At 49.2% G+C, this 23,667-nt stretch overlaps 1 protein-coding gene across 2 annotated transcripts in view; it reads left to right on the top strand.

Annotated features, from left to right (window-relative positions):
* The first annotated feature begins 2,679 nt into the window (after positions 1–2,679).
* The window catches only part of SLC25A22 (solute carrier family 25 member 22), a 47,899-nt gene continuing 26,911 nt past the window's right edge, over positions 2,680–23,667 (top strand). The window contains exons 1-2 of one of the 2 annotated variants that reach the window (XM_034062557.1): positions 2,680–2,759; positions 21,363–21,478. In XM_034062557.1, coding sequence (XP_033918448.1) covers positions 21,459–21,478 — 20 coding nt within the window. In that variant the 5' untranslated portion in view covers positions 2,680–2,759; positions 21,363–21,458. Of the gene's footprint in view, positions 2,760–3,430; positions 3,448–21,362; positions 21,479–23,667 lie in introns of those variants that run through there. The other variant, XM_005149219.3, reaches the window with a different exon arrangement.

The raw sequence follows: 23,667 nt of genomic DNA, 5'->3' as shown, positions 1-23,667 counted from the left end.
TGAAACCAGACCTACTGAGTCAGTGGTGTCTGTGTGATCCTCAGCATTTACAATGTGAATCTGTTTGTTTCATTCATCCTGTTTGGCTGTATTCTCAGCAGTTGCATGCTGGATGCCTCTCCTATCACCTCTGTGCCGTTACCTTTGGTAACCCATCCTGTGCTCCCAATGGAGAGCAAGATCAGGCTCGGCTGAGACTGACTTTTCCAGAAAACAATGTTGATGATGCTAATTATATGTTACTGTCTCTTCAGTCTTTATCAGTTACATTATCCGTCAGCACACTGGTAATCCCCTGCAGGATGGCCACCAGGGCAAGAAAGCAGTGACCAATCTTGCCCAGTTTGGCTTTGTTAAGCGTTGGTTTAATACCCACACTCATCAGGCATGCGGGGATTTCACTATCATGCCATAGTTTATTAAAATAGAAAGCAATGTAAATGGGGAAGGAAGCTGAAAAATGCGACCTCATGAAAGCCTCTTTCTTTTCCAGCAGACTGAACCTGACCCGTGTCCTTGGCAGCCTAAACCAGCCCATGGCATCTCCAGCAGCCGGGCTGAGCACAGCACAGGATTTGGAGACTCGTACAGGAGGAGCTTTGTGACAAGCTGAGCACAAACTTGGTATCATGCTCCTGTGTGAGCCATGATGATGATAATATTGCCTCATACAGAAAGTCCGGAGCTCTGCTCTTCACCTTGTGTCTGACACAGACATTGCTGCTTTTGAAGCTCCATTTTGTGCAAAACAGATTTAAATCCCTCTTGTGTCTGCCAGATGAAAAAAAAACGTGTGTTTGAGAGCAGAGGAAACCTTGACAACCTGGCACTCGCTGAATGAGAACTTTCTTCTGCTTTTTTCTATCTCATCTCTTAAAGGCTGCCAGAAGAAACGGCTCCTTTGTGCCCCACGGGTTATAAAGAGCAGTTGTTCTTTTGCAGAAGAACCAAAAATAAAGACTGGTGATTGCAGTCCTCTTAAAACTCAGCACAAAGCTGGACAGTGTTAACCTCTTCTTTGCCAGGGGACAGTGCTGTCCTACCTGCACATCTATGGGATGGCACATTATGACCAATGGTAAAATCTATGCACCTCAATTCACCCCGAGTTCAGTTCAGCTTTTGTCCAAGTTGGTACAGCACACTGAAACCCACCGATGCCTTTGCAAAACAGGGCAGTGGGGACCTGCCACCACCAAGGAAGGGGCTGGGAAGGAGTGCTGCAGCTGGTGAATGAGAAGGGGTGACTGCAGCTCCCATGCACTGTGTCACTGCTCCTCAAACTGGGGGAGCCCTACGTCAGTGCCTGCCACAGCAGCCTGCCTGCAACCCGTGCCTTGCTGCTTGCTTTCCCAAGGCCATGGTGGAGACAAGGCTGTGGGGTTGGGCAGACTGAGCTGGTGGCTCCCTGCCCACAGCACCTGAACTTTCATCCTATGATGGGTGCTCATCCAGTACATGCCAAAAAAATGGCCATGGTGCACAGGTCTTCCTCCTTGGTCAGGCACCACTGCTCTGGAGTGAGCTTTCCACCTCCTGTGCTGTATCTTCTCATGCTTTGCCGAGTCCAAGTTGAAAAGTGCATATGCTGCTCCCTTTCTCCCCTACATCCAACTCATTAGCACTGGCTCCTGCTGCTTCACCAATGTCTGGTGAACATCTTCTCCCCTTGGGTTACAGGTCCCTAACTGTGATAACAAGCTCCTCTCTTTCTCAGGTGTGTGCACACCTCTGATGTTCCTGTCCTGTTCATTGTGACTTCCTCTACCTGGGGCTTCTCCTATGTACACAAAGTCCCCATTAGCTTGAGGCAGTCCCCCATCCCTGCTCCCTGTCCACCATCTTCTCTGATCATCTCCAACCTGTTGCACAGGTTAACTGTGTATTAGTGCTCTGCTGGCTACTGTGAGCCTTTGCTACAGAGCTGGTAACCCCGCACTCACTGTGCCTGGTGCATGTGAACAGTGAGGGATGCTCTTCAGAAGCCTCCCCCTGGACATCTTCCCCTCTTCCCTTGGCTCTGTCACACCCGGGGACATCATCCCAAGAGGCACAGAGAACTGGCTGGCTGCTGCTGTGCTCCTCACCTTCTTGCTTAGTTTCCAAAGCCACTGAAATGGTCTCTGTGGATGTTTTTGTGCAAGGACCCATTATGCTCCCGAAACCATGAGCGAGCCTATGAAACCCGAGAGCCATGCCCACCTGTGGCCTGGAGGCTGCCCAGCAGGACAGCAGGCAGCAAGCACTGTGCCCCAACTGACCACAGCCAGCTTCGTCTTCTTTCTGAAGGGTCTTTATTGCGAAGGTAATGCCATTTATTGCCACCAGCCCCCCCACCCCTCCCGTTTTCACTTGTCCCGCTGCCCAACCCGCCGGCCGCTTCGCCAGGTGGCTGCAAGATGGCTGCCGGGGGAGCTGCGGGAGCGCGCACCCTGCCGAGGGGTGTCTGCTGCCGGGGGGGTGGCGCCGGGCACGGCGGGGCAGCAGCGGCTGCCGATGCCTGCGGACGCGGCGCTCCGGGAACCGTCCGCTCCGCTGAGGCCGCGGCCAGGCCCGGCCGCCCCGCCGGGCGTTGCTATGGCAACGCGGCGGCCGCCCCGGCGGGGAGGGCCCGGCGGCGGCGGAGGCGGCGGCTTTTCCTGCGCTGCCAGAGGGGGCAGAGCTGAGCCGGGCCGGGCCGCGCCGAGCCGAGCTGAGCAGCTCCGCACCCCGCGCCGCACCGGTCTCCGGCCCCGGCGGGACCCCGCCGCCCCGGACTGGTAAGTGCGGGCGCAGCCTTTCCCCGGCCCTCGGGTGGTGCTGCTGGTTGTCCCGGCTCCTCTCCTGCCGGCCGCCTGCAGCTCGCCTCCTCCGGCCTGGCTCCCGCTGCAGCGGCCGCTCGCCTCAGAGCTCTGCCGAGCCCCCTTCCTGCATCCCTGGTCCCTGGGGCCGGCCCTTCGCCCCGGGGGCTGCGGGCTCCCTGGCCCCCATGTACCCTCCTCCCCCGGAGGTGCAGGCTCCCCTGGGCCCCACTTCCCCTCCCTTATCCCGAGGGTTGTAAGCCCTCCACTTGCTCCCCTCCCGCTGGGAAGCGCCGATCTCCCCCTTGACGGTCCCAGCGGGTGGGGGTCCGTGTGCCTGGATCTGGGGGGCAGGTCTGCGTGTGTCAGCACCGAGCCGGAGGGAGATCGCTCCGTGCTTCCCGGGGCTGCCCTTGCCGGGTGCTGGGGGCTGTAAGCGGCGTTGCCCGTCCTCCCCTTGCCGCGCCGGGGAGACTGCGGGTGACACGTGTGTGGTCCCAGCCGTGCCCTTTAGTGCCTCCGAGCTCCCGCTTTTTATATTGGAAGCGGTTTGCACGTTTCTCCGGGGTTGCCTCTGGCTACCCTGGTCACACAGGTCGGGATCCTGCATCTAAGTCCTTCTGAGCTCCTTCCAGGCCCTCCGAAGGCAGATCTGTGCTTTTCTGAGGTAGGTCAAGGTTAATGTGCTCTTCCTCCTGTGGATGGGGAATGTGAAAATGTGAATAGGCTGTGGGATTTCCTCAAGGTCACCCTGGAAACTGGACCCCAAGCATCCTCTTCTCTCTGCACCCCCAAAGAGCTAGTCTCCTGCTGGGTGAGGGTGCAGTTGTGGAAATGGGATTTTCCAGTGCCCAGGGCATCTGCCCTGCAGGTCTTCTCAGCTTTTATTTTCCTCACCTCGCCAGGCTGTCAGAGTAACAAACATCAGGGCACAATCTCAGCTATATTTATTTAGCCTAATCTGTATTAGGTGTTCATAGTTAAAGGTTGGTTGTGCTTACCACAGTGTATTCATCTCCGTTAATCTCTCTGCTGTTAGGATCTACCTCTTGTGGTGTGGCTGGTGCTGTTGGGATGGTATCTGCAGTGATTTTAATCACTGCAAGTCACTGTGGCTTTGCCTCTCAAGAACTTGCTTCTTGGCAATGGCAAGCAAAACGCAACTGAACTGGAGTGGTGCTTGGCTGATAATGATGTATCATGTGGAGCTTGGATGGTGGTCATCTTCTTGTCCTCAGCTGTGTTACGCTTGTTAGGCTGTTATAAACAAAAGGCATAGATGAGGTCTAATAAGAGGAGTTGCTCTTACCTCTTCGCCAGAAAATAAACACCAGTACTTAATGAGGATTTATCCCTTTGAATGTCTTGCCTGTAAGATTTTTAACTGTGCACTACTACTGCTTCTTGTCATTCACACAGGTAAAGTTTTTCTCCTGGTGCCCTTGGGCTCGTTTGTTCACCGTGCCCATCATAGTAAGGAACGTGATGTTTTGAGGGCAAGGGTAATCCATGGCAGAGCCAAGCAGGAGTAAGGAGCAAATCTGTGTCATAAATTGGGGCCTGGCACTGCTCTAAAGGAAAGTCTGCTGCCTTGTTTGATGCCTGGGAATCTTGTTAATGTCTTACTATGTTGCCAGGGCCCTAGAAGATCATGCTGATGTCATTTTAAAAAGTAGGAATGTGCAGTATTAGGTTACTAGAAGGTAGGAACCGCTGACAGCCTGACAGGGCCATTTGCTCCTTCTTGCCTGCTAAGATTTAAATTAGTGGGCAAGACCAGGGAAAATATCTACCTGGCTGCCCACAGTGGCAGTAGCATGTACATGTGGAAGCAGCCCCCTGCTCATTTCTGTGTCATGTTTTGTGTTGCTGGTCTCTGGCAGGGCAGAGGTGTGAGGTACTGGGACACAGTGGCTGGAACTTGGTGTGCCTCAAAGTCTGGGAGCTGGTAGGATCTGGAGCTGTGCTGTGCTGAGGGTGTTATAGTGGGGAAAGTCTTACTTAGGAGCTGTAAGGATTTCATGTGCCTATACAGTTGTTCTTGCGTAACTGTTGTCGTGCTGAGAATTGTGAAATAGTAGGAGGGAGACAGGAGTAGGGCAGCAGCATTTTTAGGTGGGAAAATGTTGTGCTGTGTTTAGCTAGAGTAAAAGACACTTGGAGTCAGCATCCCTGACTGGGGTAGCAGTTTTGCAGCTTCCCCTAAGAACAGCTTTTCCATGAGGGCTAAAGACTGATTTAAGGAACACTCTTGTTACGGGATGCGTGATGACCATGCAGTGCTGTAAAAGTAGTTAATTATCTCTGGCACTGGTTTTATCTGAATAATCTGCAGCCAGGAGGCTTTAAGAGGCAGGAGCAGTGAGTTACTCCTTGTCCCGCAGCAAGGAGCGCATAGGTGTGGTGTAGGCTGTGATCTATCTCTGGTCCTCCAAAGGGCCAGGCTTTGGGTTTGCTGCTGGACAGGGGGTTAGTTGTTTTATAGCCTCTGGACCCTCTTTCACCCCACTGTGGAAATAAAACACTCTTGGGAGGGCAATTGCCATATTCACAGTAGCTGCTGGAAGGTGGTATGTCCTTGTGAAGTTTGTGGCCAGAAAAGTTTAGCAGCATTGAATGTGGCTGAGTTGTGTCCCTTGGTGATAGCTGTTCCAGTGTGATGCTTTCTTTTGTCACTTGATCCTTGGGCTCACCTGGGGGCAGGGAATGGCAAATCTTTTGCACTGCCAATCTTCCAGTGCCAGTAAGATGCCCTGTACAGGTGTACCTCTTAATGCGCTGTTCCTACGTGTGTCAAATCAAATTGTCCTGCCAGAATGACATAAGAAGTTGTTGAACTAGGCACCAAGGGAGAAGGAAAAGAGGTGGAAAAATGCAAAATATTTTTGTCCAGTTGTTAGGAGATCCTATGCTGAGGAGATGACATGTAACCAAACTGGGTTTGGAATGGCTGGGACAAATAAGTTTCATTATGATCGAGAGTACTGTAGTTCATGTACGTTACGATAGGATGCTTATGTCCTATGAAGGGAGTTTCTGCAATCTCCCCTTTTCTAGGCTGTTTCAGAACAGAGAGGCATTTCTCCCCAATGCCTTCTTGGTTGTCCTTTTTCAGAGTGTGTGCTTTGGATTTTTTTCCTTGTTCTACACAGCTGCTGGCAGTTCAGCAGTGTCCCAGAGCTGTGCACCTACACCTGTGACTGGAGTAAGTTGATGTTGCTCTGGTAGAGGCAGCAGAGTAAATCTGGTTTGCAGCCTCTGAGGTTGGGCTATCATGTAGAACCTCTTGAGCTACAGGAAGTGCCTGGGCACTCAGCCTATTTAGCCTGTCATTTACAGGTTTGCTAAATGTCCCGTTAGGCTTCCAGTTGGACACACTTCTCTTCCAGCTGCCTCTGCTCCCCTGTTTAAATCTGCAGTACTGCATAAGGACAAGTACCTGTGCTGCTCTTTCAACAGCGACAGTGCAGGATTGGGAAGAATCTGCCTGGTCACAGAATCCTGCCTTCTGCTACTGCAGGTACATAAAGACTAGTTATTATTTCTTTTATGTCCATGTATATGTATGTATATGTATATGTATAAATTCTTAACCAAGTCTTTAGGAAATGCAAAAGACTGCTTTAATGTCCATGTTTGTACATTTTCCTGCAGTACCAGGAATTTTGGACAGTTGGAATTACCAATTGCTTTCATGGCCAGTGAGCTATGGATGCCGCCTGTGTGAGCCAGTGCATTGTTTTCATATCTTACTATTGAACATGTCATATACAGTGTGTGTGTTTCATGGTGCATTTCTCATAAATGCAGTTTCTCTCATGGACTCTAGCCTGTCTATGTGCAGTGAGATAGCAGGACATGACTGCAAGTGCATCCCTTCCTCTGGTGAAGAGGTGTCTGCAGTTTAGCAGGGCAGTGTGTTTTTTGTTCCCTAGTGCTGTGATTTGATGAAGCTGCTTTTTTTTCTGCAAGGCTGAGTCTTCTGGCCTGTGCCTCATTGGAGTGGGGACCATCATTTGGCCATATCCAGCTAATAGCGGAGATGGTTGCTGGAGCTAATGTTGTGTTGCTCAAGTTAATCCCAACCGCAGATAAATAACTTTTTCCTGTCCTCTTCTGTTTGCCTTCCAGTGCAAACATAGCAGGAAGGAGGAGGTGGATTGAGCTGTCCAATGTGAAACTGAAGGTTGCTTTAACCTCTCAGTTTTGATTGGTAGTTCCAATTGTGAAGCTAAAGTAACAGGGAGTACAAAAGTTGTAGAAAACAAGGCAAAATCTCAGACAACCCCATGAAAAGACCTCGTCACTCTGGGCGGTTTGGATTTCTGTTTGGCTGTTTCCTCTTACACATATGCAAATATAAAAGCTTTGAGTATTTGCTGTTTTAGGAGGGCCACCTACATGGAGGTTATGTGCCTGGCGAAGGGAAAGGCACCTGGTCTGCAACGTTTATTCTGTGTCAGGATAAAAGTGATGGGATACCATTTATTTAATTTGTGGGGTCTCTGTTGATTTAATGCAGCTTGTGGTGAGCTGCTCACAGCAATGGAGTCATACACTTCTCTTGTTAAACTTTTTGATAACCGGTTCTTGCTCTCGGTTTGGTGGTGCTGTTGTGGGTGGGTAGCTGGCTACGCCTTGTCAAACCTCCCTGTGCCCTGCTCTTTCCTTTTAGCACTGATGCTGGTGTGTGGTGTATCAGGGGAGCTGTCTGGATTTGTTATTTTTTCCTTTAATTCAGCTGTGTTTCACAGAATGGCATGAATTCAAGCAGCTGCAGATGACTGAAGTCCCACTGAAGACACTGCCTGCCCCGCCTGGAGTTTGACTCCATGGTTTGGGGCTCACGCTCTTGATTTAAAGGCTGTCCCAGCTTCATGGACAAAGTGAGGGGAGAGGAGAAGGAAAACTTCCCCTCATATATAGAGCAGCAGTGCTACTGCACTGAGTGACTAACTGGCTTGGAGGAGGCCTTTGGCAAGAGAGATGTGTGCTTTTCTCTTTTTGTTAGAACATGGAGACAGGACTTTCAGCAAGTCATTTTAGTGAGAGATGCTGTGCAAGTGAGCTCTTGATTCAGATCAACCCAGAAGGCAATCCAGTGGCCGTGATCCTTCATTTCTGCATTCAGTTGCAGCTTACAGTGAAACCATTTTTGTTTCATCGAGGGTCTGTGCTCTGTGTTGTGCCCGGCAAGTGCTGGCTTTGCATGGATACATGTGTGGAAGGAAGTGGTAGCATGCGGTGTGCTTAGTCTGTTGTTTCTGTGGCTGCTGAGGGCAGTTCCCTGTTGCCTGCAGGGTAGAGTGGGATGGAAACACCGTCGCCAACACCATACGCAGACTGGGGGTGTGTTTGGTGTCCTGTTCAATGCTGTGATCTGTCATAGGCAGGGATTTATAAAAGAAAAAAGAAGGAAGCATGTTTTAGGGACAGGATATGTCAGGACTAACTGTGAATTTGGGTACAGTGTTCACCTTTGCCACAGATCCAGGGCATGACCTTGAATAAGCCCTAAAATTCCTGTCTCTGACCCTACCCCTACAATTGAACAGGGACAGCAGCACTTCCAGGGTCTTGCCTCTTGTAAGCAAAAGCAGTGCAAGCTGTTGTAGAAGATATGATCTGATGTCGTAAATGGTCTCATTTGGGTGCTTCATTTTCCTTTTTCATTTTGTGTTGGCTTCCTCAAAGATGGGGGTAGCTTCATTTTCCATGACCTGGGTAATCTGAGCCCTTCTCTGTAAGGCAACAGGAGCACTTGTTGGTTCATCTCATCCTTTGGGAGCAGCTGTTGTTTATGAACTATTTTTTATAGCTATTTTCTAAGGGTGGTAGTTCTTTTAAAGGACATAAGCTACCTTGTGTTGGCCTGACCCTTTCCCTGAACTGTCCTGCTTTTGTTTGTTTGTTTGTTTTTTCCTCTCCAGAAACTTACAATCCAGATACATTGGTGCCCTGCTCTGGTTCTTCAAAACTAATGGAGGGCCTGAAGGAAATAGCTTGGATACTGAAGTGATAAGCGCTACAGAAATGCCAGACACTATATAAACAACTAAACTCAGCCCCCAGTCCTTCCTGAAAGAGGGATGATTTGCAGAAATACCTCAACAGATGGTCTGAATTTGGCTCTGAAAAGGAGGGAAGAAATGCCAGGCCGCTGCTGCACTGTGTGGGTGCATGCCTGCGTGCGCTGTGCAGCGTGCTGCTTGCCTGCATGCTGCTGGGGAGGCTGAGCAGGCTGCTCCCGCAGCCCCTGCCTGCTCAGGAGGCATCTGTGCACTGCTGACTCAGTCTCTGCGGCTCCTGCCAGGTCCCTGGTGTTGAGCAAGCTCCTGCTTCTCCTGTGGGGAGGTTTGGCTTACTGGGCTGCTCTGGTGGAGGTGAGCTGTGGTTACTTTTGCAGAGGCAAGGGGTAAGGTGTCAGATCACACTGTGGTCTTCGGACAATCAGGTGGTCTCTTGCGCTGACACGATTACCTCTACCTGTGACAGTGTAAATTGAGGTGATCTGGAGGTGGAAGCAAACAGATCAGCTGGCAAAAGGCTATTTGGACACACCTATGCATATATGTGAGCTGACAAACTTGCTGCTAGCCTCAGAGGGCATAAAATGAAAGGGGCTTTATATGGTCATGGCCAGGGACTCTAAGGAACAGTAGCAGAGCTGGCTGCTGTGGGTAACTGCCTCTCTCTCCTGATGAGGTTCTGCTCATGCAGGGGAAGAACATGGTTTCCTCAGCTCGTAGCAGACCTGGGGTCCCGATGCCAACTTTGGCAGCGGCAATGGGCTGTGCCACCTGTTCTGTGGGCTCTGCTATGGGGCAGTCAGGTTCCCATCCCAGTACCCACAGCTGTTTCCAGTGTGGATCATGGATTAGAGCCTAGAAATCCTTGTCCAAAGGACCTCTGGAGTAGAGCAGTGTGTCTGGTGTCTGCATTGCCAAACCATTGTTAGTCTTCCCACACAATGTGCCTGTTGTGTTGTGCTCATGCACAATTCTATTGTGTCTAATGCTATTTGCTGTTCCTGCTGTGCACTCTTTGGTGAGACACTGTTGGTTGGTAGTTGGAGCATAGCTGTCAGGTAAGTTTTTTTAGTTTGGAAGCTTTCTGAAAACAGGTCTAATTCTTAAGCAGTGCAAAATTAAGAGCTTTACTGATGATGCTTACTGTGTTGGGTAGATTCTTGTGGATACATCTGGCAGATATCAGCATTGCACCACACATGCAGGGTAGCCAGGTAAGACATTCAATGTCCAGAGAATGACTTTCAAAGTTTGACTTATTTCACTTTCTACCTGTCATTCTCTTTCTTTTCCTTGCCTGCCTTCCTGCTGGTTCACAGCGGTCTGGGTGAGCAGAGAGCTGGTAAGTGCATCGTGACTCCTGAGCTGTCAGGTGGTGGCTGTAGTCCCCTTGCAGACAATTCCTCTGCTTGTCACAGAGCATGTATGACTTTCCCCGGAAGAGCTGCTAACCTCTGTAGGAGCAACAAAAACGTCAGTGTGGGGCCGCTGACGTGCATTTAGCAAGGAACCATTTTGCTGTGATCTGAACAGCTTTGGCGTAAGCAAACTGAGTTGGGAGGAGGGAATTGCCATTTGTGATGCAGGAGCAGAGCAGGTACATTCAAGTATCCCTGCAGCAAAGAAGCTGGCAGCAGCAGTGTCCTGTATTGCTCTTCATGTGGCTGAGAGGCAGAGAATATTGATTAACATGACATTTAACTGACATTCTTCTAGTGTACTGGGAGCATTAGTCAAATTCTGCCTTCAGTGGTTAGTAATGAGATAAACTTCCTTTGGAAGGTGTCTACCTGCTGTTGCAGTGTTTGGGAGGCTGGGAGATGGCCTTTTGTTATCCTGTCTACTCTCCATTTCTGGTCTTTTGTACAAAAGGCACCTGAAATACAGACTTGGCTCTAGCAAGCAGCTGAGCTTGCAGCCTGTACAGCAGTGGTTGTATGCTTACGTGGTAGTTCTTACTTGATGCTTCTCTTGTCACATTGCCTTAGGTGTAGCCCAGCTCCTAATTCCAGAGGGTGACACAGGAGGGTTTATGTCCTTCCAGACCCTGGGGTCCTGTTTCATTAACCTACAGTATTTTGGCATTGGCACCCATGTTGGTGGATGGTGCTGTCAGTGCACTGTGGCTTTGCTGCAGGGACAGGGTGGAAGGTTTGCTGGATTCATTGCTGTTCCAGCCAGGTTCATGCAGTCCCTCTTCAAGACTCTAAGTGACAGCTATTGGTTGACATGCAGCCCCCCAGGGCTCTGAATTCTGTTCAGATCCCTGAAGCCTTTATATTCCAGGCTTCCTTGGAGGGGTTCTTGTTCTATTTTGTTGTTGTTTATTGGTTTAATTTTAGTTTTTCCAGTACACACAGCAGTCAGGCTGGAGGCTGCTGCTCACTCCTGCCTCGCTCTTTTTGTGCTGGCACAAGCATTTGTGTGTTCACAGCTATGTGCGGACCTGGGAATAGGCCTGCTCTGAAATGAGTTCTTCTGGTTGCTGGGGGAGGGAAGAGTTCCCTACTCTTTGGAAGTAGCCTGAAGTTATGCTGGACTAGTGATTGAGTAACCACAGCCTTTGCTGGGAAAAAAGAATCACATGGTTTAAGAGAGATCCACTTTCCAGGGGCTAAAAATCCCTAGTATGATTTTCTTCATGCAAATATTTGCACCGTCTCTGCCACTACACTGTCAAGACTGCATTGAGTCCGTCCCAGTGTCTGTGCAGGACAAAGTGTTGTATTACCCCTTCACAGCCCTGGGTCTTGCCTGGTGCCTGATTGTAGACTCTCTCTTTGAGGGGAACAGTCAGCATTGTGTCTTTAAAACACTCTGCAATTTGCATGGCATAGTCCTTGCAGAGAAAGGTGGTTGCTTTTCCCAGGCTCCTGGGGATGGCCCTGGGTACCTCAAGGTGTGTGGAGGAAGTGGGAGCAGAGAGGAGAAAACCCGTCTTTGCTTTGCTGTGGCATAGCCCCCTAGTGTTCACAGGAACAAGTGCATGCTTTAGAAAGTGCTCGGCGAGCACATGTGCTTGGAGGTGCCAAGAAATACGACCGACTTCCTTTCCTCTTCCTCCCGTGCGTGCTAGGAGGTGGTGGCAGTGCCTAGCCGACACCCCTACTGTGAGCACAGCTGATGCGGAGGCAGGCTCCTTGCCAGGGGTGGCAGAAGTGAGGGAACTGGTTCCCCTTGGGACTGGAGGCTCCTCTCTCAGCATGTCTGAACCTTGCTGGGGCTGTGTGTGTCTTTCTTGCTGTCCTTTTGCTCCTTCCTGCCACAGTCTGTTACTTCTCCCTCCTGTTTCTGAAGTCTCTGTTCCTGTTTTGACATGGGAGATGCGCATGGTCTGACCAGTCCCCAGTGCAGATGGGTTTAGGAAGCCGACTGTGATCGCCTGACTTGATTGAGCTTGCACTGCAGCCTGTCCCACTGCACTGCCCGTGGCTAACTCTAGGGTCATGGAGGAGATGGGTCAGCGTGAGGAGTGGCACATGGCAGGATGCTGGTTGGCTTGCAGCCCCTGGTGCTGCTCCATGGGCAGCAGTCTGCTCATGCCACATGGTGCCTGTGGGAAAGGGGCTGCCTGCAGGGTCCCAGGCTCACAGTCCCAAAGCAGCGGGTTCTCATCCAAGCCTTGTGATGTGCTCTGGGCCACAGAGGTAGGAAGGAACAAGCTGGCTGGCTCTTTGGAGAGAGGTGACTGAGCAAGGCTTTTCATGTGAGCCAGGCAGCTGGGCTGAGCGAACTGTAGGGTGCAAGCTGCAGTGCTCCAATGCTTCTCTTCTGAAAGCTCTGTCAAGGCAAGTACTTTCCACTTTCGCACAGCTATTATAGAAGAGCTTGGATTTGCTGTGCCCTTCTCTCACTTTGCCCTGAGGGCACACTGGGCTTGTTTGAATTAATGTAATTAGCACATGCCTTATTAGCTCACAAAGGCACAAAGAACTCATGTATATTTGTAGCCAGGTTAAGCAGCCCCTATTAATTTAATAACTGTGTCCTCCTCAGCACATGGCAACAGTTAATCGCCGGTGGTGACTCAGGATCAGCCAGTATGAAGGGAATTTGGGCAAGTTGTATTTGTGTGTGGTTCTCTTTTATTGTGTTGTATTTTTATTAATGAGCAGAGCTGTGAAGGGAATTAGCAGGAGGTACAGTAGAGGAAGGAAGCCTTCAGTGAGGTTTGCCAGCCAGCCCTGAATATTTCCTATGCTCTACAGTGCCTGTAGAAAAGGGTCTATATAATGAATCAGCATGGTATGATACAGGATGGGAGATGGAAATGTACGGAAATAAACTTTGGCAAACCAGTCTTGAACTCTGCTGCAATTATGAGCTAGGTACTGATAGCAATTTTGCTTCTTTGTCTAACCTATTTCCCCTCAGTGAATCCTGGGGCAGGGGAAGTAGCTGCTGTATTCTGGTGCTACTCATAAGTGAGACTGAAAGGGCAAAGTTCTTTGAAAAACAAAAATAGGTGTAAGCAATTTAATTCTCTACAGTGCTCAGTCCCTTTTTGCTGCTCTGGGTCTTGCCACCTACAGAGCTTAGCCAGGTCCCATGGGATTCTTGCCACTGGGTAGTTTTGTTTGCTTGTTTTATTTGTTTGGGGTTTTTTTATTTTTTGTGTGTGTGTCTTTTGTTGTTTTGTTGGTTTTTTTTCCTCTCAGAAGATGCAAGTTATGGGGGTGAATGACAGCAATGACAGTTTGTGCTCCACCACCCTGGAATGATGCAGTCTGCAAGTCCAGGATGGTGACATGTGTCTGTGTTCCTGTGGCCCTGCATGTGGGATAGTAAGGTGCTGTACTGCTTCTAAAACTAGTGAGTTAAGCATCTGGGGGGCTCTTTTCAACCAAGATCACTATGTGTGCAAAGGAGGCTTCCTGCATTTTTTCCCCTCCTCCCTGCAACAATCCCAGGTCATGCTCTTCATGGTGATCATGTGTAAGAAGAATCTGCTGAAAAGCAGCTGATGTGCTTGCACAGCTTTGGTCAAGTTTTCTGGAAGTAGCTGGTGGGGTGAGATGTAGGCATCGTGCCTGCTCTTGGTCCCTTTTTTTTACCTTCCTCATTTGCTCTTTCTCCCCATTGCCAAGTAATCTTGGTCTGTAAAGCTCTGAACTGTTCCAAGTCATTGTGAGCTTGTGCAGGAGCATCATTGAGAAGATGAAGCTGTTATAGAAAGGCAGAGAAATCCCATGAAACTGGACAGAATGGTGTATGTAATAATGTGCCCTCTTCACAGCAGCTGGTGGAGGATCAAGCTCCCAGACTCCAGCAGAGACAACTTGCTTTTCTGGCTTGCATCTGCTGAAGACCTGGCCCTCCTGGGAGAGCCAGTAGGAAAGTAAAAGTCTCAGTGGGGTGATAAGGTTTGCACACAGATCTGTCTGCAGTAGATTGGAGCAGATACATTATTTCTCCTTCCTCAGAGCCTGCTCACACATCATCCCAATGCTTGGATGAAGGTACTGTCAGTGGTTAGTGGGATGAGGAGCTGTGATAGTCTATATTGTACTGGTGGTACAGCTCCTGTAGGGTGCATTGTGGGGGGAAATAAAAGATAAAAAAACCCTGAAAGTCTGCAAGAGGGGAAATGGTTGTTGGGTAACTCAGATGCTGGCTGGAGGTGGTGCTTCCTTTCCCCATGCCTTTTTTTTCAAGGGCAGGTAATGACACTGCTTGGCTTGGTGGGTAGAGGCTTTCTGTGCAGGATCACAGCAGCCCACTGGCTCAGATCTGTGGGCTGCTTGGCACACACCAAGGCAGAGGGCATTTTCCAGGGCAGTGTTTTTAGCCAGTGAGGACTTGTGTTCCCCTCTCTCTTCATTCTGGCTGCTCACTGGCTTGGATGAGTTTGGAGAAGGAAGGAGAAGCCTTGCCCTGAAATTTAACCTGGTGACTTCATTGGCCGTCCCTCTCACTGCAGCCATATGTCAGGGTCGGCTGGGCAGGCCCCTTGCTGGCTGCTGGGCTGGAAGGGATGGAGCTTAATTTATGGCCCTGGAGTAGCTGAAGCTGGGGCTATTTCTGGCTTGTGTCTTGTTCAATATCTGCCTGAAGGAATACAGTGCAGGGGAAGCAAACTTGGATTTTTTTTGTTGTTTTTCCTTCTTCTCAAAAGAAGAATAATTTTTTTATTCCAACACCACCACCCCCCTTCAAGAAGGAAAGGGGCACTTGGAAAGGGGCACCACTGGCAATAGCACCCACTTACATCATCCAAAGATGTTCAAGCTGCAAACTTGCTTGTACACCAGCATGATCATGTGTGGGCAGTTTTACTATCTGTCAGTTAGCCTGTGCTTCCACTATTGGATCTCCAGGTGCAAAACAACATAGACCATTATAAACTTAATTTAAATAATAATTTTCCTTAGAACTTGCCACATATATGTAGTTCATTTTGTCTACATATGGATTAGTTGTTCTGTAGCTACTTCTTACAGATCCCTTTGAAATAGTGCAAGGACTTGCAGGTCCCAACAGACCATAGGCTGGAGTACAACACTATTTTCAAGTAAAATGCTGGGCCTGAATTTCTGCTGTGCCCATGCTCTGACCTCGTATCACCACATCCCTGAAGATTTTATGTTAAGAGATGCATGGAAAGAATTTTTGGCCCTCTGGCTCCTGTACCTCTTGGTCCCTGTTTCTGTAGAAGCCATAGAGAGACAAGGCTGAATTTGTCTTTGAGCATGAATAATTGTCCATAGTTTAGAGGCTTGTTACTTGTGTTACACGTGTTTCAGATGAATGAGGAGAGCAGGGTTGTAGCATGCTTTATGTGGCATTTGTGGAGAGCAGAAGAGCCAGGTCTCTTGAGGTCTCATTCACTAGACCCAGTTTCTTTTTTGAGAGCTTGGAGAGGAGGCAGGTTCAGATGGGAAGAGTGCCAACAGCTCCCATGGTTTCCCTTTGCTCCCCTCAGTCTTGGCAGGGGTGCTATGAACACTCCTGGACCCATTGCCCTGCTCCCTCCTGTGAGGGAAGATAGCACAGTTACTGCTTTATGAGAGTGTTTTAACATGTGCCCTCCTATGGAACAGGACTCTGCTATGTGTTCTCATTGCACACTCATTTGTCCTTCTGAAACCTTCCTTCTGATTCTTTCTGCTTGGCAGCCCTGATGTCTTGGACAGTAAGACTTGCTGCGTGAGCCCTGGATGAGTCACTTTTAACGGCTGTCTTCACTCATCCCATCCTGCAGCTCTGCTGCAAAACCTCCAGGACAGGGATTGTTCTTGATTGAAAGACCAGCCCTTAAAGTAATGGGTCCCAGATCTGCATGGGGTCTCTTGCTGTGCTGCAGTGCTGATATCCAAGCCCAGCTTCAAGGTGAACATCAACTTTCTGGCTCTTGATCCAGGACAGTTTCCCAAGACATGCAGAGTCAAAGGGCATTATCTAGCATTTGTTTTAGTTTGGCACAGGCTTGCTCAGGGCTTTCTGTCTGACTCGAATGCAGATGGCTTGGCATTGAGCAGTTGCCCTTTGCAAACCTTTCTGCCCAGCCAGAGTAGGATGTGCTCTAGTAACTGAAGTGTGATCTGGTGTTGTGACCTGTGAACTGGTCTCTGTTTCCTGAGCTGTGCTGGAGTAGAACTGAGGGGTAGAAGACTTGTCTGGGAGAAATACCATGTTGATGCAAGGAGAGGCCTCCATGGGACTCCTCCTGTTGAGCAATAGGGCAAACAGCTTCTGCACTAATCTGAGAGAGCTGCTGGTTGTTTTGCCTTGAGAAGCTTTCCAGGTCAGGAAGGTGCTTCTCTTGCTGCTCACAGTGCCTTTTGGAGGCCTTCCTCCAAGCCTTAGCTCTCACAGAAGTAACAGGAGATGCTTGTTGTCTTGATTTACTGCTTAAGGTTTCTCAGCAAAGTAGGGAAAGTACTGTACTGGGAGCAGGGGCTAAGCTGTAGCTTCCAGCAAGATGGAGAGCTCACAGGAAGACTGGGAGAACTGGATGTGTTCCTCCTGCTTCTACTGCTCAGAGGCAGGAGGATCCCCACTTCCTTCTCTGCTCTTTTGTGCCTTTCCTTTCCAGTAATACCTGCTCCTCCACTCGCTCTGATCCTTACTTTGGAGGCAGCAAGTGGCCTGGCTTTTCCCAGTGCGGCTGAGGCTAAGCAGGCAGAGGGACTGTTGCTAGGTGTAGTAAAGTGTCTGTCTGATGTCTTTGGTAACTCTTTCGCAGTGACTGAGGCCAACAGGCAAATCTGGAGTGAAAGAGCGAGCTGTCTCCAGCACGTGATGGGGCTTTTGATGTCTCTGAGGTGGGAGGATTGGTTGGCCCAGCTCAAAAGAAGCTATTGAGAGCTGTCTCCCTTGTTGATGACTGGTGGAGGTAGCTGCATTTCCAAGGCCAGTTTTGTTTTCTTGACTGCTGTTATGTGAAGGTAAATGAAGTAGCTTCTCTTAAGAATACTTGCAGTTCCGCTCGCACTCCTTAAACATTATTGTTGCAACGGCTGCTTTGCTTCAGTAGTTAGCAAAACTTGGCAGGCTCTCTGCACCTTCACATGCATTTGTCTGTGAAGGAAAACAGTGTGCTGGTCCCAGAGGGTTTTTACTCTCCCAGCAGGTATTAGCTGCTGATTGCTGGCCCCCTGCATTGTGAGTGGTTTCATGGTTGTGTCCTCTCGATGTAGTGAATGCTGGCACAGCTTTGCTCCCTCCTTCTCACCCTTTGAGCCCAACTTCTTGACGTCTGCTTCTCCAGCTGGGCACCAAGTTTGTCTGCTCTCAAGACAAATGGAAATATGTGGAAGGGAGGCCTGTCTTCCCCTTCTGCTGTTTATTTTCAAAGCAGGGTTGTGGTTTGAATGTTTGCTTTCAGTGACGGCTCCAGCATGTGCTGGCTTCCAGTTCCATCTCATCCCTGCCTGACCATGCTGCACGAATGTTTGTGCTGGCATGACAGCCAGGATGGGAACACACGGTTGGGTGTAGGGAGAGGACGGGATTGCTTCCTTTGGCCGCAGCACCAGTTGGCTAAAGGTCTTCTTTCAAAATGGCAGCCTGTGCGCACCCAGATAAATCAGCATGTCTGACAGACTGTGCCTTAGAGGCTGTGCTCAGCTGCAGCATTGGGCTGCTGGGAGGGGGAGCCTGGAAATGGGAGGGTGGGCAGAGGGCAGAAGCATAGAGCTGGCCTTTTTGTGGGGGCTGTTGGCAGGACTGGGGGAGATGGTGGGCAGGCTTGGCTTGGAGGATGCTGGAGGTGGCTTTGGCAGCCTGGTAGAAGGAAAGTGGGACAAGAAGGAAGGTTCTGAGCTGTGGGGACCCTCAAGGTGAGATTGTGGGTAGAGCAGTAGTATCTGGACTTGGAGGTGGCAATCTACAGCCATAGAGCTGTGCAGTTACTGTAGATGTGATCAGTGTGGTCAAAGAGGTGTGGGTAAGCCTAATCTGTTCCTTCTGTGATGTCTCTGCTTGTGGAAATGGTGTGTGCATGCATCTCCATCCAAGCTTGCCATCAGCACACGTATCAAGTCTCCTCCGTGTGTTGTCTCCTCCATGCCCTAGGCTGGGCTGTGATTCTTCAGTAAGCACTTTTCCTTCAGGTTGATAAGGTGAGAACTGAGGTTAGAAGTCCATCCCTATGCCCTGGGCTGATCAGGAGTGCTGCAGGTCTGCAGTCTGCAAAGGTTAGTCATCCTGAAGAAGGTCTTGCCATTTGGGTAGCGTAGGTGGATGAGTGTGTGTGGTGCATGGCAAGGCAGGGAAGCAAAACAGTACCATTTTGGCAGTGGCAGAGGTTGTGAAGGACCATCCAAAGCTGGCTTGGTTTGCATAGTGGTACATCCAGTCTGGCTGCTCTGTTACTCTCTGGAGCTGGATTTTGTGAGCTGTGGAAAGGGAGAGGTTGAATAGAGGAGTCCTGGGGTATCAGTATGCAGCAGAGTGAGCTTTGGGACGTTTACACTGCTTCTCTGCCTTGCATGAAGGCGATTCCCCATGCTGCAGTGTGTGCATCACTCTGAAACTAAATTTGCTTGTTCATTTTAATAAGTGTAGAAGGGATATCCTGGTGTGCAAGTAATGGGGCATTAATCTGTGCCTAGCTGTGTTAACAGCACTCTAGGAAGGAATTAATGCCACATAATTCATTGCCCATGCAGCTGTCAGTCTCTTAATTACTAGATGTTTGATTCAGGACCCTCCTTCTGTGCAGGCTGCTTAGCCTCTTCAGCTTTGAGGTGGATCTCTGGCAGCTCTTGTTTCCCCTGCGTACCTACTACCAGTTTCCTCCCAGCTCCTCCTTGTGCCATTCAGGTTCCCAGTTCCAGCAGTGCTGTTGTCTGCCTGGCTGTGAAGTTTAACCACATGAAAAGGCATCAGCACCTTTCTGGTGCTGCTGGCTTGCTTGCTACCCCAGTGCATATGCTGATGGGAGGTTTCCTGGGAAGATGCAAGCCCTGCTCCCTGACGCTGCTCAAATGGGAAGCCCTGGACAACACTGCTGCTTGGCTGCAGAATCTTTGGTTTTGTTCACATTTTCTGGCTCCCAAGAGCATCGTGTTCCTTGGGAGATATACTCAGTTCTTTACTTAATCTCTTTCCTTTCTAGGTTAAATGGATTTGTTCTTGATTTGTTTTTTTAATATCCTATAAAATTAATGCCATTCTCTTCCCAGCCTGTATTTTTCCTCCTTTCAGGCTACAGGATTGCAGCAGCTCTTTTCCTGCCCTCAGAGACTCTGGGGTCCAGCTCTTCCCAGGATGCTGGAGGCTTCGGCATTCACCATCTTTTAAGGGACTTGGGGAGTTTTGTTGTTTGCAGCAAAGTGTTCAGATAGAGTTTGCAGTGACTTGAATTTGTTTTGCAAATGGTCATTTGCTGAAGCTCTGTTTAAACAAACAGTTCAAATAAACTTTCCACTTCAGTGCATTAAAATCCCTTAATGCATTAAAATCCCCTGATCATGGACACATTCAGGCTTTTGCTGTGCCAGATGCTGTATAAACAGTTATCAAGTGCTGGTGTCTGCTGTAAAATGATCGCATAGTTCTCTTCCCCTCACTTGTCCATGAGTTGAGTCACTTGTGTTAGGGGAGATGACAGTAGTCCTGGCATTTGCTGGCCATACAGGCATCCTGTTTGTCTGGTTTTAAACCCAGGAAGACTGTTTTTACCCCTTCCTACTGTGCAGCTGCAGCAGGAGCATTCCTTCCCTGGTGTTCACAGAAGGGATGGAAGGTGTAGTAGTGCAGTGGACGAGGTTTGTGTGCAGTGTTTTGGAGAGAAGCTCCTTTCCTTAGTAAGCTTCATGTTCTGGTCTCTTGTGGCTTTAGCTAAATGTAGGACTCCAGAAAAGGCAGTTTTACTCTCACATTGCCCAAGTGTGGGACTGGACAAATGCTTTTATGCTGCCCTGTTCTTGGCACTTAATGTAACAGGGAGGGTAGCAGGTTGTTGCTGGACTGTGTGTAACTTCATCTGCTCTCCTTCCCATACATATTCGTACCGTCACCAGCTTTTTACACTTTCAGGGTCCTTTTATGCTCAGGAATGCCTCTGGCCCTCAGGTTGCATCTCCAGAGCAGAAGTGTCCGTCTGGAAGGTACACTGCTGGATGTGAGATCTGGTGTGGCTTAGGAAATCTGCAATTAAGGGGCAAATTGCATTCCAGAAGCAAAGGGCAAATGTATCTCCTCTGCTTCTGGCTTGCCACCCACATGTCATCTGGAAGGGGAGAGGGAGGAGAATGGCTGGGTGCTGCTGAGATGCCTGAAGAAAGCATGGGGCACCTGATTCCCAGGTTGGAGATGAAGAGGAGACAAAGATGCCTCCAGAAATCTGAAGGTTGTGTCTGCTTCTGAAATTTTCTCCAGCATCCAGATTTCTTTGTGTGGTGACTTCTACCAGCTCTTGATAAACAGTAGCAAATAGGAGTCTTAGAATGGTTTTTTGCAGACTTGGAACTTCAGTGCTGTGCCAGTAGGCACTGAGCTGAAAGGAGTGGTCCAAAGATTCAATAGCCTGGGGAGGGAGAGGCGCTGCTTAAAGACAGTGTTGGCACAAGACTGAGGATGGGCTGTCCTTTCCGGCTGGAAAGTAAAGGAAGGATTGTAACCACTGGAGGAGCAGGTTTTTGAAGACTGTTCTCTGGTGCCAGCACATGTGTTAGAGGGAAGTAGTGAATGGTTCTTGTAATAGCATGTGATTATCTTGGGGTGGCTGGGTGGACCTACAGGGGGTTGGAGATCCGTACAGTGCAGTTTTAAATGCTCCCTGGCACTAGAGCTGTGATGGGTACTGCTGTGCTGGATGCTGGGCAGAGCTTGTGCACTGCATGGCTGCTGCCCTTCCTCATCTGCTGGTGGAGCCTGATGGCTCTGGCATCTCTTTCCTTCCTATATGTTTCTATATTTATACACACACACATATTTATAAGGCTCCCTGGGAAGCTATGTCTCCACTCCAAGGAGAGCAGGTGCTTCCTTAAGTCACTTGTTCCTCGGCTGGCTTCACCCTGCAGCTGCCCAGTAGGACCTGAGCTTGAGGAACAGTAAAAGTGTTTCAACTTTGTCTCCTTGGTATCTTTCTCTCCTTTCCCAGGAAGAAACTGAAGTGAAAAAGAAGTGACTGAAAAAGAAATTGAGGAGCAATTTGAAGGAAGAGATTCATTTCCTAACAAGATCAAGTTTGAATTAAATGGCTGATAAACAGATCAGGTAATTTTAAAAAGTGTTTGGTTTGTTGGTTGTGCTTTGGATTTTTCTTTTGAAATCTTTCAATCACTTTTGTGGTACAGGAGGTTGGAGGAGATCTCTTCTGGCCTTAAACAGTTCTGATTTCTTCTCCACTCCTTTCGTACCTGCTTTTTTGCAACCTTCTCTTATTTCTCTGTCTTTGCCATGTTGTTGCATCTCTGCTTTATTCAGTTCTCTTTTCTCACTGCCTTTTCCTTCCTACTGTCTCCCTTTACACTGCACAAGTCTGTTTGTTTTTGCTTCCTCTTTCAAAGGTCAGCTTGACCTGCTGATTTCAGCTTGCTGATATCAGGGGAGCAAAGCCAGCTCCCTGACCAGCGAGGATGCAGTGCTTGTAATGACAAAGTCCACATAGATGCAGCCTTGTGCCCCTCTTCTAAAGCCAGTCAATGCTTGAGTGATCGCAGGATCATAAAGTACCTACAGTAATAAGAGACACTTAAGTGCGCAGCAGGAACTTAAGAGCATTGGTCCTTGCATATGCAAAGGCTGGATTTGAGTCCTCCCTGGAAATGAGTTGGGATGCATTTTCTGGAAAGATAGAGTTGTACCCTTAGGTTCTTAAGAGCTGTGTTAGGTGGATCTGCACAGTCCTGCATGTGGGTTTAACTTTCTGCTGCTTGAGTAGCTGCTTTAGGTAAATGGCTCTTACATGCTGTGGGATTCTGGTGTGGGTTTTTGTGGTCCTCTTCTAACATGTACTTTTCCAGGTTACCAGCTCAGGACAAAAAGTGGTCAATGGGTGAATGAAATCTGGTGCCAGATGGCCAGGACTTGGCAATGCCTGAATCCTGCAGGCAAGAGGGCTGCCCCTTCTTAGTGCTTACTATGATAAGGATATCTTTCTGCATGCCTGCCTTCTGCAAATGAAAGCAATCCTGAGCTGTCCTGATAACAAGACAGCATTGTGGAGTGTTTATTTGCTCATCATGCTACCCAGTCTAGAGAGTACTTGGCACACTTCTCATACACCCATGAAAGGCAGGCTGAGATTCACCTCCATGGAGCCGGATGAGTGTATGTCCCTGATAGCCCTGGAAGACTAAAAGGACCACCTGTCCATGGCCATTTGAAGCCTGGTATTTTGAAGGAAGGGAAGACATATCCTCCAAGATCTCCCCCATCCCCTCCAATATGCTCTCAGCAATGTAAACTGGACCTTGATGGCTACAGGGACTAGTTAAAAGGGCTGAAGAGGAGCACTAGAACTGGATGCCTTCTTGTGTTAAACTGAGAAAACAGCTTTATTTGTATGCTAGCCTGTGTTGTCCCTGTTACGCTAAGCCCTGTGCACATTGGTAGCAAGAGGCAGTAGCTGTGCAGAAGCTAAATAGGACAGAGAGACAAAGCACAGTGGATTTTTACCCCGTGAGAGAGCAGGGAACACTGACGTGAAAAGTGGGATGACTTGGTCACAAGGGAAGAAGCTTTTGATTCAGGTGCCGTGCCCTCTCTATTGCAGATTCTTTGTGCCCCAAATCCCTTAGTTCTCCTGCTTAGGTTATCTCTCCCATCTGTGTGACTACAAGTCTACAGTGGTCACAGGCAGCTGAGCCAAGGAGACGTGTTAAAGGTTGGAGGATCTAGTGAACCCCTCTTCCCTTGCAGCATGCATCTGTCACCCTTTAGCAAGATGAGACTGATACCAAAAGACTAAAATCCACAGCAGCAGTTTGCTGCAGGGTAAGATCAAAGGCATTGCATTTCAGCAGCAGTGTGTGTGGAACCTGATCTCAGCATCTCACCAGACACTGCTGCACAGTCCATCTATGATAGTCTCCCTCTGTCATATGCTTGGGGGAACCTGGATGGTTGGTTTTAGGTGTGATACAGATGTTGAGCAAGGGTTTCTCACCTGCAGAGTGAAAGGCTTTCTGCAGCTCCCGTTGCCCAAATGTTTGGCTTGCCCAGGCACACCAGGCTATTTCCTCATTATCTGGGGTCTGTGCTGAAATTGAGGAATCTTTTGAACTTACGGTGCCAGCAGACAAGATGTTTGCCAAGTGTCTCTGTCTCACTCCCACCTGGTACAAACCCTGTGATTTCACTGTTGGAACAGGTTTGAAAGAGGCAAGTGTCTGCGGGCCCTGGTGTTTCAGGGTCAGTTAGAGAAGCGAAGACAGTGCTGAGGCTGGAAAGGGGCACTGATT

This window comes from Melopsittacus undulatus, chromosome 4 (assembly GCF_012275295.1).
Source record: "Melopsittacus undulatus isolate bMelUnd1 chromosome 4, bMelUnd1.mat.Z, whole genome shotgun sequence".
Lineage (NCBI taxonomy): Eukaryota > Metazoa > Chordata > Aves > Psittaciformes > Psittaculidae > Melopsittacus > Melopsittacus undulatus.
Note: the sequence above shows the minus strand (reverse complement) of the source record. Positions and strands in the feature narration are given on the sequence as shown.